Genomic DNA, 22,368 nt, shown 5'->3' on the forward strand with positions numbered 1-22,368 from the left:
CCCGCGCGATGCTTCCCTATGCCGCCAGAATGCTGCGATCATGTTTGATCGCAGTGTTCCGGTGGTTAATGTGCCTGTGATAGTCACCTGATCGGTGATGACATACTATCCCATCGGTGGTCATAGGGGCCCAGACCACCTTGACGGGATAGTACATTGGATGTTAGAAAGGGGTTAACCCATCAATCTCTCACAGAGGCATTTAATGTGATCGCGATGGAAGTGCATCACTAATCTCGCCCATTGGTGACCCCAGGGCCGGCTCCAGGTTTTTGATGGCCCCGGGCGAAAGTTTCAGTGGGCCCCCCCCTTTAACACATACCATGATTCATGATTGCATATAACACAGCCATGTAGTATATAACAGTCCACGCAGTATATAACACAGCCACGTAGTATATAGCACAGCCCACGTAGCATATAACAGCCCATATAGTATATAGCACAGCCAAGTAGTATATAACACAGCCATGCAGTATATAGCACAGACATGTAGTATACAGCACAGCCCCCCCCCCCCCCCCCCAAGTCCAGTACTCACTCTCAACGCGCCCGCGCAGCTCCCTGCTCCGGTCTTGGCGGCTGCCGCTGCACTGCCTAACACACAGCGAGTGCGCGATGACATCATCGCGCACCCGCAGCAGCAGTGTCAGAGGGAGAGTGGGGAATGATGGGAGAGGGAGCGTCAGATGACACTCTCTGCTCCATCATTTGCTTTGAACTTTACCGGCAGATGCCGGTATAGTTCAATTCAGCGACGGGGAGTTGGCGCTGGTGGCAGGAGGGCCCCCCTGCCACACAGAGGCCCCATAGCTGCTGCGTGATGTGCCGCTAGCTGAAGGCCCCTGGGGGAGCGGGGGCCCTAGGCATCTGCCTACTCCTAACGCCGGCCCTAAATGGGCCCCCCTGTCTGGCCAGGGCCCCAGCACTTGCCAGGGTACGCCGGGTGCTGACGCCGGCATTGGGTGACCCCATCACATGATGGCGAGTAACCAATGGGTTGGCATGACAACCAGGTCTTCAGCAGATAATCATCAACATTAACAGAAATAAACACTTGAGATAGATCACTCTGTTTGTAATAACTCTATATACCTTATATATTCGAGTATAAGCCGAGATTTTGAGCCCATTTTTTGGGCTGAAAGTCCCCCTCTCTGCTTATACGCGAGTCATACCCAGGGGTCGGCAGGGGAGGGGGAGCAGGGGCTGTCTAGTAATACTCACCTGCTCCTGGTGCGGTCCCTGGCTCCCCGGCGCCCCTGCTTCTTCCTGTACTGAGTGGTCACATGGTACTGCTCATTACAGTAATGAATATGCGGCTCCACCTCCCATAGGGGTGGAGCCGCATATTCATTACTGCAATGAGCGGTAACGGTGACAGCTCAGTACAGGAAGAAGCTGCCGGCGCGGGGGAAGCAGGGACTGCACCGCATCAGGAGCAGGTGAGTATAACGGGGAGGGGAGCACTGCGCGATATTCACCTGCTCCTCGTTCTGGCGCCGCTCCATCTTCAGCGTCTTCTGCAGTGACGCTCAGGTCAGAGGGCGCGGTGACGTGGTTAGTGCGCGCCCTCTGCCTGAACGTCAGTACAGAAGACGCTGAAGATGGAGCGGCGCCGGAGCGAGGAGCAGGTGAATATTCAAAGTGCTGGGGGCCTGAGGGACGGAGAGGTGAGTATGTGATTTTTTTTTTATCACAGCAACAGCAAATGGGGCAAGTGTCTGTATGGAGCATCTTATGGGGCCATAACGTTTGTGCAAGATTATATGGGGCAAGTGTCTGTATGGAGCATCTTATGGGGCCATAACGTTTGTGCAGCACTGTATGGGGCAACTATCTTTATGGAGCATCTTATGGGGCCATAACGTTTGTGCAGCACTACATGGGGTAAGTGTCTGTATGGGGCCATAACGTTTGTGCAGCACGATATGGGGCAAGTGTATGAATGGAGCATCTTATGGGGCCATAATCAACGTTTGTGAAGCATTATATGGGGCAAATATCTTTATGGAGCATCTTATGGGGCCATAATCAACGTTTGTGCAGCACCATATGGGGCAAGTGTCTGTATGGAGCATCTTATGGGGCCATAATTAACGTTTCTGCAGCACTATATGGGGCAAATATATTTATGGAGCATCTTATGGGGCCATAACGTTTGTGCAGCACTATATGGGGCAAATGTCTGAATGGTGTATCTTATGGGGCCATAACGTTTGTGCAGAATTATATGGGTCAAATATCTTTATGGAGCATCTTATGGGGCCTGTGGTGTAGTGACCCCTGTGGCAGCTAGGGGGCGCTCTGTGAGATATGCATGGAGGCGTATCTGTTGTGGTAATACTGGTGAACCTGTAATCGGCAGTGTTATGAATGGCCGATGTGTGTCGCAGAGGGAGTCTGCGTGGTAAGTCAGATGTATTATGGTTATGCTGGGACTTGTAGTCCCTCAAGAGTTTGTGTAATGTGTATAGTTAAGTTTGGGTGACTTACTAGGCTAGTCATGAGAGATGGGAGGGTCAGACTAGCCACACATACACTCCCACCCTGGGGAGTGGTTACCAGTATGTAACGTGACCAGGGTGTGAGTCAGTGTTCATTGGGAGCTCCCTGTGTGTGGAGCTGAGAGGTGTGTCCGGTAGGTCCTGTGTGGTTCCTGTGTGGAACCTGTGTATGGACCTGACCGATGAAGGTACTGGACCGTCCTGGGAATGACTAGGGTCCTGTGAGTACCTGGAACCGAGGAACCTGATGTATGGATGCTGCTGGATTGTCCTAGGAATGACTAGGGTCCTGCAGGCACCTAAGATGGTTGGTGCTGGACTGTCCTAGGAATGACTAGGGTCCTGCAAGCACCTGAGATGGTTGGTGCTGGACTGTTCTGGGAATGACCAGGGTCCTGCAAGCACCTGAGATGGTTGGTGCTGGACTGTCCTAGGAATGACTAGGGTCCTGCAAGCACCTGAGATGGTCGGTGCTGGACTGTTCTGGGAATGACCAGGGTCCTGCAAGCACCTGAGACTGAGACTTGGCTTCGGGTGGCCTGGGTATTGGACGTTCCCGGCTGGGGAAGAACGTCCTGAAGAATACCCGGACTAGGCCACCAGGCAGGGTCCTGGCTACCTGGGTGTTGGGAGGTCCTGCGACGAGGATCGGATCCCTGAATAGCACGAGGTGAGGACCGGGATCTGCGGGGCCAGGGACTGTTACTGTGTGGGGAAGCTGGAGTCCTTCGGTGAGGTCTGGACTGACTACTGGGTGCCGACCAGGCAAGTTGGGGACCCCCGTTAGGCAGCTTACCCAGAAGAGTGTTAACAGAGTGTGGGGAAGCTGGGGTCCTTCGGAGAGGTCTGGACTGACTACTGTGTATTGACCAGGCGAGTTGGTGATCCCCGTTAGGCAGCTTACCCAAAGGCTGTTAGAAGAGTCGGCAGGTGGAGCCGGAGCTCCCGTCAGGTATCGTACAGGCCGGTAGTGCTTGTGAAGATCTATGAACTGTGTGGTCTCCCTTGGGAACTGGTTAAGGGAGGACCAGCGTGTTAGTGGCCGTAAGGCAAAGCCGTATACTGAAGTGTTTGAAGATGCAAGTAAATATCACCAGTTGGTGCCTGTTGTGTTTCATGTTATGAACTGTGCGTAACCCGGTTTATGACGCTTAATAAACCGCATGGACTGCTTTGTTTTATAAACCCGTGCCCGTGTGCTTGAATATCGCGGCCAAGTGAGTGTCCCCCAACACTCTCAGTAAGAGAAACCTTACAGGCCATTATTAACCTCTATGCAGGATTACATGGGGCATATTTTAATATGGAGCATCTTATGGGGCCATCATAAACTTTATGGAGCATTATATGAGGCTCCTGATTCAATATGGATATTCAAAACCACTTAACCTACTGATGTCTCAATTAATTTTAATTTTATTAGTATCTATTTTTTACTTTTGACATTTACCAGTAGCTGCTCCATTTCCCACCCTAGGCTTATACTCGAGTCATTAAGTTTTCCCAGTTTTTTGTGGCAAAATTAGGGGGGGGGGGGGTCAGCTTATACTGTAATATAAGTTTCACTTTTTGCATTGAAGAACTGAAATAAATTAACTTTTTGATGATATTCTAATTTTGTGAGAAGCCCATGTATGTATAATATCTACCTATCTTGTTAGTTGGTATATTTGTTATTGGATATGTATGATTTTCTTTTTATGATCTGCTGTTTCTTCTTTCTTTTATTTCCTTTGATTGTGTCATGGTTTATAGAGTCCTAATTAGAGATGAGGGAACTTTCCAAGGTTCAGTTCGGCTCGCCGAACTTCGTGATGTTTGCCGAAAATGTTCGCCAAGTAGTTTGACGAACATACTTGAACCTTATTAAATTCAATAGGATGCAAAACCAAATGTATACACTTATACCCCTTGCAACAGCTCAATCTTTTTTCCCCCTGCCACAGTCAGGTGGCACAAACATCAGTTTCATAGAGTACTATTGGTAGAAAAATGTAAGTAAAGTAACACAGGTAGTTGCAAAAGACATTGGATATCCATGACTTGTTCATTTTGATGAAAGTTAGGCAGTATACACTTTAAGGGGCAGCCACATGTGCTTATTCATCAACGTTGAACACACGTTCTGAGAGAACTCTGATTGTCGGATGAGACAAAACCTCCAAAGTGAGACGGGAGCTCAGGCTACTCTTCCATTTTTGAAGGCCAAAATGCAAAAGGGTCCAAATTCCACCTGATGGTATTATTGAGCTTGAGATAGTCTTGCACCATCTTCTTTAGTCGGTCAGTCACAGCGTGTCAACCTTGGACTCTGTTCTACTGGTGCCTAGGGTGGTCTAAAAAGTGTGTGAAATGACTCACAGAAACTGTTTATGCCACTTACACTGCTACTGCTGCTAATGTTTTTGTGGTGATGCCGTGGCGTTCCCGGGGTTGGAAGTCTATAACTGCGATGCACACTGTGCCTCACTACAGTCTTGGGAAAAAACATTGTTAATATTTTCTACAAGCATGTTTTGATACTCCAGCATGGCCGCTTCCCTTTCCAGCGAGTTAAGCATCTGGCAAAATTTACTCTTGAATGTGGATTTAACAGAGTGGCAAACCAGTAGTCAGCACTATTTCTAACCCAAAGAATACGGGCATCATGTTGGAGATAGGTGTAGCAAGAAGGCACTCATGTATCGGATGCTTCCAAGAAGTCCAATTCCATGGTATATTGGTGGCGAGGTAACACTCAAGCTTGCTTCCTTCGTCCCTTCCCACCAACCACGGACAACAGAGAGGGATTATTATCCTCTTCATCTCCTAACTGTTGTGCGTCCATCATCTCTTCCTCCCTGTCCTCTTCAATTTGTTCCTTGACTCCTGCACGGTCACTAACAATTTGTCTGGTACCATGAGCACCCCTCGATTGAGGTAATCCACCCTCCCATCGAACCCATCTGTACAATGAGAGTCTGGAACTTGGAGAAATTGTTATCTCTTCCGCATCCTCCTCTCCTTCCACCTCTTCCTCTGGGACCACCACCTCCTCCCGTAGAGTATTCAAAGTGTGCTCCAGAATGTAGATGGCCGTAATAATGATGCCGATGATGGCACCATTAGCGCTAACCATCTTAGTAGTCATTTCGAGACTGTGCAGAAGTATGCAGCGATCCTTCATCTGTGCCCACTTTGCAAGCGCGATTTGCACAACGTCCATCCCGTGTTGGCCCAGGCTATACAAAAGGACATACTGCACCAAGGCTCGTTGCTGCTGCCACAGTCAATGCAACATGTGCAGAGTGGAATTCCACCATGTCTGAACATCTCAGATCAAATGAATAACCGGAAGACCGAAAGACCTGGGTAGCGATGCAAGTAGATGACCTGCGGGGTGCGATCATCGGAAGTGAGCACGCAGTGACCGTGCTTACTACAGGAGTGCGTCCAGGCCGGGATAGTGGCAGAAAAATTGCTGTACCACCAGGTTGAGGATGGGAGCCATGCAAGTCACCTGTGTGAGGTTGCCCTGGCATAGGGCCGCCACCAGGTTTGCACCATCACATAGGGCCTTCTCTGGCTCCAGGTTCAGTGAAGACAGCCATTGCCAACAGATTGGAGATGGTGGAGTTCAAGCTCTTAGCTTGAGCATGTGTAGGACGAAACATTCTTTTACATGACCACAACTGCAGGACCAAGGGCTGGCTGCTGTGCTGAGAGAGGGTAGAATAGGGTAAACATGACAAACTGCTCGACTGTGAGTGAGGTGCAGGCGGAGATGTTATGGTGAATTGAGAAAGATGTGTGGTGCTACGTGACACAAAAACGGCAGGCACATCCACTTCCGTAATAGATGATGGGTTCTCACTCACCCCGACTGTAGGGGATAAAAAAATGGAGCTTCGGCAGCCAGAGACCTGTGTGAGAACATTTGGCACGGTCACGGAGGAGGAAAAAGCAGCAGATGTGGTTGATTGGACAGCCAGTGGTTGGCGAGGCCCGCTAGTCCGCAATTTAGCGTAATGAATTTCCCAGGCAAAGGCATGTTGATCGTGCATGTGCCGGTTCATGCATGTAGTACTCAAATTATTGCAATTTTTGCCTCTACAGAGCCTTTTTTGGCAAAATAGGCAGTTAACGTGAGTTGGGTCATCCTTTGCAATATCAAGAAAAGGCACAGGCTAGGCAATCCTTACTGCCCCAGTGAATAGCAGACGCAGGACTTGTGCTGGCAACAGCCAGACTTGTAGATGAGAATGCAGTGCTTGTCGTGGTTGCATCACAAAGTGTCTGAGCGGGATGCCCCAACAACACGCCCTCTGCTGAGCTACTCAGCTGCGTACCTCTGGGTTCACACCAAGAGGGATCTACAACTTCATTGTCATCCTCTCCGACTCCTCACTGCAACAGTTTTATCCCAAACGAATAGTGGAAATGTGATTATTTACCAATCTTTAAACGGAATTTTGACGACTTTGAGGAAAAATTCTTGGGAAACAGAACACAAACCCGAATGTTGCTATATTCATGCAGAATGTGACATAGGTGAATGTTTTCTGAACAAGTTCGCTGATCAATATTCTTAATAAACCAGCCTGGAACGTTTTACTTAAACCACTACCTGTGCCAACTCAAGCGCCACCAAGTGAGTAGAAAATGTTATTGAGGTTTTTAGGCTGAGAAAATTCTCTTGTACATAGCAGTAAGCCTGTGGCTGGTAATGTTTCTGTCTTACACATCTGAGGTCACCGACACTAAGATGCTTCATAATATGCTTCGAGACATCCATTGTGCACAGTGACCTGGGATAGCTCTTTACTCACAGTCCTGTCTATCTCCTCTGCAGCAGCTCAGAAATGTGTTCTGGATGCAGGGGAGAAACATTTGTACAAAATACTGTTAAAAAAAACACATTGAGAAATCGCAAACGTTTTGACTTTTGGGCATTTTCACGCCAGTCAAAAAGAGGTCCGCCAAAGAGGGTGAAGTATCTAAGGGGCTTGCTGGTGCCCGCCAAATTTATAACTAGGGGCATAACTTACACCCATCAGAAATGTTGCTCCAATCCGTTCTTGACTTTTTCTGGCAAGACGCACAGAGGCGCGCACCACTGAGAAGAAGTACTGTGTGTACGTCTGAATCAATTCAGTATTACTTATCCCACTACCCTCCTTCATCAAAGACTGGAGTGCACAGTGCCAATCTTGAAGACATTGTCCACGACTTACATTTTTTTTACTATGGGCCTAGAAACTTAATAAGCAGGTTCTTGCTAACAGAAACAATTACCTGACCATTGTACTTGACGCTGGGTCAGAGTGGTCACCGACTGCTCTTGCCGGTGATTCAGCTGCTCCACGTCAGCAAGCAGCTCTTCTTCTTGCGGGCTGCTCTGTTGACAATGGTTGGCTTCCTATATCATGATGATTGACAGTCGGCTTCCAGTAGTTAAACTATTAATCAGCATAACATCAGCAATCACCCCCATCAACAGAACAGAGTGGAAGAGAATCTGAATCACCAGTAAGAGCGGTCTGTGACCAGTCTGTCAGTAAAAATCATCAGCAGGCACAAAATGCAGGTAGGAAGCAACTACCTGAGTGATAGTTCTTAGCACATTGAGAAAAAAGAATAGTCCCTGGTAACCTCATAATGAATCAGCCTCTTTATCCATATCAAAAGTTTTATGTGAACGCATCTGAAAAAACTCCAAACATCTTAAGTTACTCTACAGGCCAGTGACTGATTAGAACCTGTGACTTCTCTGCATTTAGTGGTCACTACTCACCTGTGCGGTTATCTGTAGGAATCTCCTCTTTACACCACTCATCACCCCTCACATATGTCTCTGTAGTATTAATATGGGGCAGATCTTCACCCTGAAACAAAGATTGTAAAAGTCACTGGCAGATGGAGACATTTGAGAAGATCAAGACAACATCTAATGTCTACGATCATCTTTACCCTGTCATCTCCACCAGATATAAAACATACACTGAATGGCCACATTACTAGAGACACCCATCTAGTAACACGTAGGATCTTTGCCCTTCAGAACCTCAGGTATTAATCGCGTCATAGATTGCACAAGGTGCTGAGATTGTTCCCCAAGAATACTGGCCCATGCCAACAGGATGGGTTCTTGCAGTTTCCGCAATTTAGAAGGTGCTGAGATGCTCTGAGCAACCAATTCTACCTTGTCCCAGAGATGCTTTATAGAGTTAAGAACTGAGGACTGTGAAGGCGGGAAACATAAAAAACCTCACTGTTATATTCCTGGTGTAAAGGAATGGAAGATCCTGGCACCTCCTGAAGAGAATTGATGTATGACATAATATATCCTGCAGCATCACAAATATACCTGTCTTACAGGACATTGAGGAATAGTACTGTAACTATATGGTTACTGCCATGGTTTATTGTAATCACTTTTATGTGATAGTTATGGACTGTAGGCAACTGAGCACGGGTGAGTTACAGAGGGTCAGTCCTGCAACTGGGCAGGTGAGAGTTACAGAGGGTCATCCCTGCAGCTAGACAGGGGAGAGTTACAGAGGGTCATCCCTGCAGCTGGGCAGGGGAGAGTTACAGGTAGAGGGGAGTATTGGGAGATATTTCTAGGTGGTTCGCTGTATACACAATAGACTATAGTTGTAGTGCATGCCTCCTATCTGGGGCGAGGTTGTGCTATTGCTCATTGTTGCCACTTGAGGCATGATATTACGTGTGCGGTCCAAGCGTAACAGTTGCATAGAAATACATGCTGTCATGCTCAGGACGGGAGAGTTGCCAGCCAGTTCGAGTATTGTGATGCAATCCTCGTACGAGTTATACATCCGACTCTTCCCTTATACTGGTGGATAAAACAAGACTTAACATAAGACCTTCATAGCCGTCCACAGCTCATAGAGAAGACCTCATGACACCTTCTCTCCATCTACCTGATGATCCTGAGAAACATTGGGATCTTCTTGTTTACAGTCCTGTGGAAGAATAGGACCTGGAAATCTCTCTGGGGTAGTCCTCTTACTGGATAGACCTGAAAGAAAGACATACAGGGACTAAATTCATTATTTATATACAGATAATTATAGGCCGTGTGTATTTAGTGCTGTCTATTACCTGGTGATGTGGGGGGCTGGGCAACCTCCATCATGACGTCATTGTACAGATCTTTGTGTCCTTCTACATACTCCCACTCCTCCAAGGAGAAATAGATGGTGACATCCTGACACCTTATAGGAACCTGACACATACAATGATACAGTCATCCCCCCGATCCCTCCATAGCGTTACTGTATAATGTCCCAGCATTCCCAGCAGTGTCACCTCTCCAGTCAGCAGCTCAATCATCTTGTAGGCGAGTTCTAGGATCTTCTGGTCATTGATGTCCTCATGTATCAGGGGGTGAGGTGGGGGCCCCGTGATTGGGCTCAGGGGTCTTCCCCATCCCTCAGACACAGGGGCCTGACAGAGCTCACTAGAGGTCTTCTTCACTAATATGTAATCCTGGTTATGGAGAGACACATTAATAAACCTCACTACAGACATTCCCAGAGTCCTCACCTCTCCAGTTCTGTCCATGTTATTCCCATAGATAAGAATGATGTAATGTGACATCATCAGAACCTCTCACCTCTCCAGTAAGCCGGAAGAGGATCTCTAGGGTGAGGTGTAATATCCTCTCCACCATCTTGTCGCTGTCCCTGTCCATGCTTGTAGGGTCACTCAGGAGAATTCTCTTATATAGAAGATCTCCACTGAGAGGATCCGATATTGTGGGGACCTGAATGGGGAGAAGATGACGATGTAACATCATAAAGATCCCATGTAAGAAACCTCCGGAGCTGTTACCGGCGTCACATGATCACTACATCCAGTCATGGCCCCGTCCTGCCCCCGGTATAACACACAGTCCCATTATAGTCATACAGATATTTATCACAAAATATCTCCAACCCGGCACCAAAAACTCAGAAATAATCTAAAAAGAAAACCTACATTCACTGACTCTTTGTTAAATAAATATTCCATGAAAAAAAACGATATAAAATTATAAATTGCAGGAAACATCCACAGACGGCAGAACTGGGGCGTCAGTAACAGATAATGATAGAAGCTACAGAAAATTGTAATCTCAGTAAATGTGATTTGTCCCAGAAACACCCCATAAATTGAGAAAAACAAGAAGGGAATGTATGTCAGGGAAGAAATAATGATACTAATGACTAAAAAAAATGATAAAAGCAACAGTATAGAAGTGCGCACATAAAGCGGCCGATGTAACTGACCCTGCGGTCACATGTGCACATGGTCAGAGAGATCAGGATCTACAGAAAAGAGCGCGGATATGGGGGATATTAACCCCGTATACAGGAGTTACCCAGTACAGGTAATAGAGAGGGACTGGAAGGGGAAAAAGGGGGGGGGGGGACAATAATGAAAAGACCACACAAAGAGAGAGAGAATTAATAGAGGATTAAATAGAGAGCGATCAGCAATAACATACAGACAAACTGACAACATTGTGGTCTGTATGTAAAAACTACTCCAAACATGATCCTCAGAGCACACAGTCACACAGTCTGTCACATGTATACAAGATGGATGTAGCTCCCCTTTCCCAGCCCTGATTCTTCATCTCTGGATCCAATCTGCTTTCTTCCCGAGTTCCTCCTGCCTGGGCATTTTTCACTGTCTTTACCTTTCTCGCTTGTGCGCATGCGCTGATCTCCACCGGGCCAGCACTTTCTCTACGGCGTGTATATCCGGGCATGGTGTGGCTCTCATATCACCCTTCCTGCCCTCGTCATTGACAAAGTCGGATTTGTGGTCACGTGACCCATCCCACCTCCGATGATGTGGAGCAGGGTGTGTTCGCCTTCCCAAGCTGTTCAGTGACCGCTCCATTTTCATCAATGAAATATTGTGACAGAGCAGTTCTGATTGGCTCACGGAAGGTTATATAGTGCCGAAACGCGCATTGGGGCTGACAGCATCTAGGCATGAGGAACATATGCATAAATATTAGTCCTTTACTTTTTCTCTTCATATTTGCAGCCCTTATTCACAAACTCTAGCTTTACCTCACTATATATCAATATTACTGGGCTTGTATGTTATGGGTTGAATGACATCATTCTTCCATTATGTACTTATTTGTGTACATTGTTCTTCCACCATCAGTATAATGTACTCACTTTCCCTCCTGTGTTTTTCGCTCTCTAGTGTTTCCGTTATTTTTCAAAGACTTGTCTTTTATGTACTATTTCTATTCAGTCATATATAGTACTTTTGTACCTTTTCTTTGCTGTACACAATTATTGTAGGTTGTTTGTATATCAGGTGCTCCTCAGCCACCTATTATTTTTTTGTTACATGCTCAACAGTGGTACTTTTTAATTAATTTAACCCATTTATTATTACTTTCTTACCAATTATGCACCATTTTGAAGTACTGCCCCTTTTGTTCCCAGTACAGGTAGTAAACCACTCTTATCCCATCCCTAACCCACCTCTTCAACCTATCACTAACTTCTGGCACCTTCCCTTCTGCTTTCAAACATGCCACAATTACGCCTATCCTTGAAAAGCCAACCCTCGATCTAACTGCTATGTCCAGCTATCGCCCAATATCGCTGCTCCCATTCGCTTCCAAACTCCTGGAGCAGCACGTCCACTATGAACTTTCCTCCCACCTCTCATCTAACTTGCTCTTCAACAATCTACAATCTGGTTTCCGCCCCATCACTCAACTGAGACAGCCCTGATCAAAATTACTAACGACCTACTTACAGTCAAAGCTAATTGACAATACCCTGTACTTCTCCTTCTAGACCTGTCCTCTGTTTTCGACACAGTTGACCACTGCCTCCTACTACAGATCCTCTCCTCCTTTGGCATCAAAGACCTCGCCCTATCCTGGATCTCCTCATACCTTTCCAACCGCACATTCAGCGTCTGCCACTCCCACACTACCTCCTCATCCCACCCAATCTCTGTTGGAGTCCCCCAAGGATCTGTTCTAGGACCGCCTACTCTTGCCAATCTATACACTTGGCCTGGGACAACTCAAAGTCTCATGGATTCCTTTATGCTGATGACACTCAGATCTACCTTTCTGGCTTAGACGTCACCTCCCCGCTGTCCAGAATCACAGAGTGTCTATCTGCCATATCATTCTTCTCCTCTCGCTTCCTCAACTCAATGTGGACAAATCTGAACTCATCACCTTTCCTCCATCTCAAAGATCTTCCATACCTGACCTATCTATCGCAATTAACAACATCACGCTTTCCTCCGTACCTGAAGTCCGCTGCCTCAGAGTAACCCTTGAATCTGCCCTGTCCACACATCCAAGCTCTTTCCACCTCCTGCCTCCTCCAGCTCAAAAACACTTCCAGAATCCATCCTTTCCTCAACTTTCAATCTACTAAAATGCTTGTGCATGCCCTCATCATCTCCCGCCTTGACTACTGCAACATCCTTTTCTGTGGCCTCCCTGCTAACACCCTTGCACCTCTCCAATCTGTCCTTAACTCTGCTGCCTGACTAATTCATCTCTCTCCTCGCTACTCCTCCGCTTCCCCCTTCTGCAAATCTCTTCACTGGCTCCTATTTCCTCAGCGTATCCAGTTCAAATTACTAATACTAACCTACAAAGTCATCCATAACCTGTCTCCTCCATATATGTCTGAACTAATCTCCTGATATCTTCCCTCATGTAATCTCTGGTCCTCCCAAGACCTCCATTTCTCCTCCACACTTATTCGCTCCTCACCCAACTGCCTCCAAGACTTCTCCCGAATATAATAATCTTTATTTTTATATAGCGCTAATATATTCCGCAGCGCTTTACAGTTTGTGTACATTATCATCACTGTCCCCAATGGGGCTCACAATCTACATTCCCATCACTTTGTCTTTGGAATGTGGGAGGAAACCGGAGAACCCGGAAGAAACCCACGCAAACACGGGGAGAACATACAAACTCCTTGCAGATGTTGTCCTTGGTGGTGGTGGTGATTTGAACCTAGGACCCAGCGCTGCAAGGCTGCAGTGCTATCCACTGAGTCACTGTGCTCCCCTTATATCCCCCATACTCTGGAATTCTTTGCCCCAACACGTCCGACTATCAACCACATTCAGATCCTTCAGACGGAACCTGAAAACCCACCTCTTCAGGAAAGCCTACAACCTGCACTGACCCCGCTGCCTCCTCACCACTACCGAAGTTACCGCCTCACCAAAACCTGAGCTCCTTCAACCCTAAACCTATTGTCTCCTTCCCCACCAGCCTGTAGAATGTAAGCCCGCAGTTTGCTTACTATAAGTGACATCTGTAATTTGTATGTAACCCCTTCTCATGCACAGCACCATGGAATCAATGGTGCTATATAAATAAATAATAATAATAATGAAGTGAAGTGAGACTGGAAACAAAGAAGGACAAAAAAAGGGCGGAAGGGGAAGGATGATTGTTATGATTCCACTAGTGATGAGCGAGTATACTCGTTGCTTGGGTTTTCCAGAGCACGCTTGGGTGGTCTCCGAGTATTTGTTAGTGTTCGTCTCGGCAGCTGAATAATTTACAGCTACTAGACAACTTGATTACATATGGGGATTCCCTAGCAACCAGGCAACCCCCAGATGTACTCAGGATGGCTAGTAGCTGTAAATCATTCAGCTGCGGCGATGAAAACTAAATCTCCGAACACTAACAAATACTCGGAGACCACCCGAGCGTGCTCTGGAAAACCCGAGCAACGAGTATACTCGCTCACCACTAGATTCCACCTCTCAGTGTTTCTGGGAAACAGTTACTAACGGCTCAGTCATCCAGTCTGGAGCAGGGGCACGCTGAGTTGTCAGTGTGTTGATTGGCAGTTCGGCCATCCAATCTGAGACTGGGAGACACAGGCTGTCTCCAGGCAAGGTTGGACTGGCCCACCAGAGAATTCTCCAGGGGGCCCAGGCACTGACACGTGCTGGCATACTGGCCAGCAGCTGCTTAGGGCCCCCACTGTTCCAGGGGCCCCCAGCCAGTGTTGAGTCTCTAATAGCAGCACTCCCAGCAGCTATGGGGTCCCTGAATCAGGGGGGCCCGCCCGGTGTCAGGTGAGCAGCAGCTGGAGACAGGAGCCTGTCCCCGCTGTTAAAGAGAAATGAATATTTATGCTTCCCCACACCCCCCATGGGGGTGGAGAGGAGTGAGTATACATTTCACATAGCGGGCAGTGTTAACTGCAGGCTGAGGCTAATAGTGCCCGCATATAAATCCGGAGCGGCTGCATTGGGGCCCCGGTGGTGGGCCCCTGCAGGGTGGCTAGTCCCTGCAGCTTGGCAGCAAAGCGGAGCTGCAGGGATCGGATGCCATCCTGCTTCCTGTCTGCTGCCCGGCACTTCCTGTTTGACATAGCGCGGGTGGATGACATCATTCAGCGCAGCTGTTTCAGAGAGAAAGCTACCGGCGCCGTAGATGCTGCTTCCTGAATGTGCTGCGGCTGCTGGCAGCATGCGGATAGGTGAGTGTTGCTGTGTCTCTGTCGGCCTGCGTGAGAGTATGTGGTGCGGTGCTGTGTGTGCGACCACATCAGAGGAGAGAGAAATTACATGGTACATCGGACTTTCTTTTTTTTTTTTTTGCGGCCACCGCTACACTGTTAGTAGCGTCGATCGCAATGCCGGGTTGGTAAGAACCGACCCAAATTATGTTCTTTGGGGTCTCCTCATGTGCCCGCTATTTTTTCCGGGTAAAGATGGCGGCGCCCATGGGGGAGGAAGCGGGAGGACCTACGAACATCAGGAGACACCGGGGAGGGATCAGGGACCCTATTTCTCTCTCATCTGATGTGCGATTACCGTTGATCGCAACCCGGGGGTCGGAATCATGTTCTCTGGGGTCTCGGCTACCCTCGGCAGCCAAGACCCCGGAGAAAATCCAACTCTGGAGGGGCGCTATACACTTTTTCCACAGCGCCGTTAATTAACAGCGCTCTGGTTTAAGTACCCTTAACTACCGCCGTTAATGTTATTATTGTGATAAAAGTAATGTTATGTTTTATCCCTATGGCCAGTGTTGTGTGTTCGGTTCTCCTACAGGCTATGCCTAAGGCCATACCTGGGAATGCAGGAGGTCTGTCCACTAGGGGAACCTATAGAGTAGATAGAGATACACTTTGCACTACACTAGGGATTAGATAGCGAGTTTGGATTAGCCCACAGTTTAGGAGGGTTAGATCTGTTTATATAGAAAATGATTCTGGATTACAGTCAGTTAGTCAGAGTCTAAGACTCAGTAAGTGCAAGTCCTGGGTGGAGTAAAGAGCAAGACTAAACATATAGTAAGGCTAGTTTCACATTTGCGCATGGGAGGGCTGCGGATGGCAGTGTACTTCCTCCCTGAAACCCCGCCTTGCTCCCCCTACTCTGCATGCGTCCTGCGTACCTATCTTTAACATTGGGTACATGTGTTCTATGCGGATACAATTTTGGTCGCTGCACATCTCAAATCGCCGCATGCGGACACATCCACATACAACATATGTCCCTGCGTACCCAATGTTAAAGATAGGTACGCAGGACGCATGCAGAGTATCGGCGGGGTTTCAGGGAGGAAGTAGGGAGGAAGGAAGCGGCCATCCGCAGCCCTCCCGTACGCAAATGTGAAACTAGCCTAAGCAGGTTCCAGTGCAACGAATGTTGAGCAGTTAAGAACGAGTTCGGACAGTACAAGATTCCTAAAAGAATGAGGGAACATCTCCAGCCACGACAAGATGCTGGGACAGTTTTGGGCTTAAGGTCAAGTAAAGGGATAGAGAGTCTTGCCTCTGTCTCCCTGAAGAAAAATTTTGTCAGCCGGGTCGCAGAGTGGGGTAAAGGTGGTGGGTCTCAGAACAGGACAGGGACAAGGACTGATGGAGCACAAAACCAAGAGAACATTACTAAAAAGAGACTGTCTTGATCTGTATGCTGCAGTCATGTGTAACCGAATTCCACAGTAAAGTTGGACCTGTTAACTCACACCCAAGGTCTTCTGTCTTGTTTGTCATGTTTTATCTATTCCCATGGACAGGGAGGTAACGAGAGCTCCAGAAACAAAAATGAGTAAGCAACATACTCCACCCAGACTTCTGTTTAGAAAATGGGTTTTTGTGCAACCAGAAGTCAGTTCTGGCCCACAGCACACTGGCCTTGTACCACTCTTCACCTCCTCACTAGATGAGGAAGAGGAAGAGCACTACAGGAATGTGGTTCTCACTGCTTGAAAGCAAGGAAAGCATATGTCTCCTCTGCTGAATAGCGTCTTCTTGAAGAAAGGGTCATATTTATTTTATTCTTTAAAACTCTAGGAATGTGTGTGTAAGTGATGCTTTTACACGTTTTGTGTGGGGCTTGTGTAAAGGGTATTAGAGAAAAAGTACAGAAATAAAAAGTAAAACATGTAAAATTTTTATTTTGATTGATCGTCTCATACACTGCAGTACTTGTGAGATTCAGCTTATAGCTGAACCTCACAGGCCACCGTAACTTGGAGTCATCACATGACCTCAGAAAAGCGTATCGGTGGTTCTTAAGGGGTTAATAAAACAACTTTCATATTGTATATGTTATGTCCGGGAGCACAGCAACGTTTGGCCACAGGTAAAGGGTTTTCTGTCTGTAATGTGGCAAAGAGACCTCATCCTCTCTCTCGGTTTCTGTCCTGTTTCTCTCATACAGAGACCCCCAATAGGACATAAAGTGCACAGAATTTAGTACACCCCATTAGAACAACATGTGAATGTCCCGGGAATATTATACTCCTGCTGTGTGATGGGGATCTGTATCCTGTCTGTGGTCATTACATGAGTGCAGGTTTTACAGCTCTTCACAGTAATACAAAAGTGATCATCAGAGCAAATGTGCAGAGTCCCGGTGACCCCCAGGACTGAGTCCTGTCCCCTCTATCACACAGTCCCTGCTCCCCCATTACCGCTCACCAGTGCAGACTTCTCCCCCAGCTCTTACATGTGGAGCCGGCTGTACCCTAATGTGCAGAGTCCCGGTGCCCCCCAGGACTGAGTCCTGTCCCCTCTATCACACAGTCCCTGCTCCCCCATTACCGCTCACCAGTGCAGACTTCTCCCTTCAGCTCTTACATGTGGAGCCGGCTGTACCCTAATGTGCAGAGTCCCGGTGCCCCCCAGGACTGAGTCCTGTCCCCTCTATCACACAGTCCCTGCTCCCCCATTACCGCTCACCAGTGCAGACTTCTCCCCTCAGCTCTTACATGTGGAGCCGGCTGTACCCTAATGTGCAGAGTCCCGGTGCCCCCCAGGACTGAGTCCTGTCCCCTCTATCACACAGTCCCTGCTCCCCCATTACCGCTCACCAGTGCAGACTTCTCCCCCAGCTCTTACATGTGGAGCCGGCTGTACCCTAATGTGCAGAGTCCCGGTGCCCCCCAGGACTGAGTCCTGTCCCCTCTATCACACAGTCCCTGCTCCCCCATTACCGCTCACCAGTGCAGACTTCTCCCTTCAGCTCTTACATGTGGAGCCAGCTGTACCCTAATGTGCAGAGTCCCGGTGCCCCCCAGGACTGAGTCCTGTCCCCTCTATCACACAGTCCCTGCCCCCCATTACCGCTCACCAGTGCAGACTTCTCCCTCCAGCTCTTACATGTGGCCTCTTCCTACACAGAAAACCCTTCACTTCCTACAAGCCCCCATCCTCCTCCCCCATGTGACTGATCACATGACTGTGACATCATCACAGGTCCTGGAACTTGAAGCAGAACTTCAAAGGGTCACAGAATGGTAACATTTAGAATGGAGTTGATTTTGAGGGGAATGATGTCACTGGAAGGGGCGGGGCCTCCTTAAGACCAGTGGAGATCCCATAGCAAAATGGTAGTGACTAGATCTGAGGTGATTTTTTGAGGACCTCATTTTACCATCTGTAGATGGTTCAGTGCTGAGGTGATAGATTGGATTAAAAATTGCTCTCCGATGTAGTCAGCTCAGCACTGAAGCGACTAGAATTTAGTGGTTATGGAGAGTAGAGATGAACAAATATTTCAATATTTGCAATATCACCAATTAGTTTTACTGAAAAAAACACCAGAAAATACCATAGACCTATGTTGGTACAACAACTCCTATATATTAATTTAATCAGGAGGGCAATTGAGTAAAAAATATATACCAAGATTCCAAATTTAACAATGATCTTTATTTAGTAAATAATTATTGTAACATATTCAGTAAATACATAGGTCACACATTCTAATTATGTGAATCACACCAAAGTGTTAAAAAACCATGGCACACCAAAGGAGCATGTTGGACCTGAATGTATCCGCATATCAGAGGGTACTTATTTACAAATAGGTGGCAATATGTCCATGTGGACAAAGTATATCCTCACCTAAGAATACAATAGTTGTTTTTTTGTGTACTGCCCATAAAGCGGCACTTATGCCATGTGACAGAAACAACCCGACCATTCCCCTAAATGCATAACTTAAAAGTGGTAATTACCCATAGTGAGGTCTCCAGTCTCTGGTCCTGCTCCAGACGTGTGTCACGTACCCCAACGCGCGTTTCGCGTGTACCGTTGTGTCGCTTCCTCAGGGGGCGTGGTTTAGGTGCCGGCTTGGTTCAGATTAAATAGGAAGCCGTTCCGGTCACAAGACCGGACGGCGGCCTATCACAATCTGCTACCAGTGCGCACGCGTACCGCGTACCATCACCATGCCAACTAGAACCCGGAACACATGTTCTCCTGCGATCGTGTGGGCGGACCGGCGCCAGGTCTCGCACCTCACTCACACAGAGAGAGCAGGTACACACGGGCCAGAATGATGGCTAGATATATCACGGTATGCGCTATATATTAGAAATATACATAAAAAGTATATATTAAACGTGTATTAATTTGTGCTATGTGTAACAAAGTGCTTTGTGCATCCAATTGTGCTTTATGATGGTCATTATGTAACCAATCTAACAAAGTGCATAGTGCAATATATTGAAACATACCACTATGTATTGTCTACAATCCTATCCATATAAAGAGCACATAATTATATTTAAAAACATCTAAATACCATTTTATCAAACAATTACATAGATAATTACATCAATATTACCATCTATGCACCAAATAAACACAAAAAGAGAAGGATAACAAAAAAGCAGCAGCTACCACATTTTAGTCCACATTGGACCCATATGTAGATGAGATAAATAGTCCCACTAGTAAATTGTTAGACAGTTTTGGTATCTTATATGATCAAACCCGACAAGTTTAATTATTTTCGTTTATGTAGTTCTTTTATATTCATTTTTCGTTCTTTTTTCAGGTCACCATCTGGTTCCAAATTTCCGTCCAACAAAGGTGGGCATCTACAGTCAGCAGCCCAATCTCGTCTCCTCATCACATCACGACCACGAAATATACAACTGATAATGGTAATAATAATAAAACAAATTAAAATCACGCCGACTAAACCACATTTAAAATCTGAGTAGTCTTATGACAGAGCTATCATAAAGGGATACCAAGGAAATGGGACTTAATTCATATTACATAGGTCATAAAGATCCTATATCTCAATCAGTTAAAGACACCGGGAGAGTTTCAAAGAGAAGAAGAAAATCCATGATTTTCATTAAGCCCTGCAGGTGCCATGGTGCCAAGGAGAGTTATCCATCGGCATTCTTTCTGTGCAAGGATGCGTTTAATATTGCCTCCCCTGATCCCACATTGTACATGTTCGATACCTCTCACCAGAAGGGATTTGGGATTGCATTTATGGTATTGTTTAAAATGTCGTGGGATAGTTTTTAGTTGGGAAAAATCTTCCTCTGTTTCAGCTGCCATAATATCACGGACATGTTCTCGTGTCCGTGTTCCCAAGCGTCTAGATGTCAGACCTATATATATTTTAGGGCAGCTGCATCTAGCATAATATATGACGTGCGTTGTATTGCAGTTGATATACTGTTTTATTAGAAAGTTTTTTTCACCATCAGTGGATTGAAAATCAACTGCACGACATATATTCTTGCAAGAGATGCAGCTGCCACATGGAAAGCATCCCAAACGACACGTATTTAACCCAAATATACCTCTACTGGTGGACGGTACATAATGGCTAGATACCAAAATATCTTTTAGATTTTTGCTTCTTCTTGATGTCATCATTGGGTATCTAGGTAGAATTTTGGACAATGTGGGGTCAGTTTTGAGGACATCCCAATGCCTAACAAGGCATTCTCTCATGGACGTCCATTTTCCATTAAACGTTGATATGAACCGAACTACTTCATCTTTGTTGTTTTCTTTCTGTCTAGGGTATAATAAGGCATCACGAGGTTGGGATTTTGCTCTCCAATACCCCTTTTTTATACATCGATTACTGTAACCTCTTTCCTTGAATCTCTCACGGAGATCCAAGGATTGCCTTTCAAATTTGGATTCGGAAGAACAGATCCGCCTCATCCTGAGGTGCTGCCCAACCGGGATGGCCCTAATCGTGCTCTGTGGGTGACTGGAACTTGCATGAAGCAATGAATTAACTGAGGTAGACTTCCTATATACATCTGTTTGCAAATATCCATGTTGGTCAACCTCCACTTTGATGTCAAGGAAGTCAACCCCAGTTTTACTCATGTTGTATGTAAGCTTGATATTGAACCTGTTGTCATTTAACTGATGCATAAATTTATGCAAGTCCTTTTCAGGCCCTTGCCAAATTATAAATAAATCATCTATGTAACGCAGCCAGCACTGCACATGGTCCGCGGCCCGAACCCCCCCCCCCCCCCGCCAAAAACCTCTCTTTCCCAAAATCCCAGGAAAAGATTGGCGAAGGAAGGCGCACAGGCCGCGCCCATGGCAGTGCCGCACTGCTGCAAATAAAAAACATCTTTGAATACAAAAAAATTTTTTGTTAAAATAAATGACAACAGTTCCATAACCAAGCTGCACATAGGGCCATCCAGGTTGCCGGACCCCAGGAAGAAGCGGACCGCCTCCAATCCATCATCATGACGAATACATGTGTATAATGATTCTATGTCAGCAGTGACTAGAATCATATCATCGTCAAGTTGAATCCCATTGATCCTGCTCAGGACATCCGATGTGTCTCGTGCATATGAGGGAAGTGACTCCACTAATGGTCTCAGGTAAAAATCAACAAATTTACACACTGGGTCATTCAATCCCCCTATGCCGGACACAATCGGACGCCCAGGGGGATCAATGGGATTCTTGTGTATTTTGGGGATGAAGTACAGAGTTGGTGTTTTGGGAAATTTTGTCAGTAAGCCCTCATGTATTTTTTTGGGGATAATCCCCTGATCAAAGGCATCATCCAGAATAGTTTTTAGTTCTAAAGCGAACTTCTGTGATGGATTATGGTCAAGCCTCAAATATGTTACCCTATCACGGAGGTGTCTCATTGCCTCCTTCTCATAAAGTAATTTTGGCCATAATACGATGTTTCCCCCCTTGTCTGATGGCTTAATCACTATATCATCATAGCTTCTTAATTCATCCAAGGCCTTTCTCTGTTTTTATGTCAAATTGTCATACTGACGCCTAGTCGGAATTTTCTCAAAGTCTTGTACCACCAGTCTAGTGAAAATCTCGACCGCTGGGCACAGAGACAAGGGGGGAAAATTCGTTGATTTTGGGTAACAGGCACTAGGGAACATACCTGTGGGATTAAATGTCTGCTCGTTTAGGAGATCCTCCAATGCCTGTTGCGCCTCCCTCTCCGCTTTATCATCAGCTGACTCTTGCCCATCTTTTGCGTACAGCTTTTTTAATATTAATTTCCTTGCGAAGAGATAGACGTCTTTGGTAGCTGTAAACACATCAAA

At 46.6% G+C, this 22,368-nt stretch overlaps 1 protein-coding gene across 2 annotated transcripts in view; it reads right to left on the minus strand.

Moving 5' to 3' along the window:
- Positions 1-22,368, minus strand: part of LOC143767210 (uncharacterized) — a 249,585-nt gene that overhangs the window by 192,507 nt on the left and 34,710 nt on the right. For both annotated transcript variants that reach the window (XM_077255354.1, XM_077255353.1), the window contains exon 6: positions 10,129-10,278. In XM_077255354.1, coding sequence (XP_077111469.1) covers positions 10,129-10,278 — 150 coding nt within the window. The remainder of the gene's footprint in view (positions 1-10,128; positions 10,279-22,368) is intronic.

Source organism: Ranitomeya variabilis, chromosome 4, assembly GCF_051348905.1.
Source record: "Ranitomeya variabilis isolate aRanVar5 chromosome 4, aRanVar5.hap1, whole genome shotgun sequence".
In the NCBI taxonomy this organism is placed as follows: Eukaryota; Metazoa; Chordata; class Amphibia; order Anura; family Dendrobatidae; genus Ranitomeya; species Ranitomeya variabilis.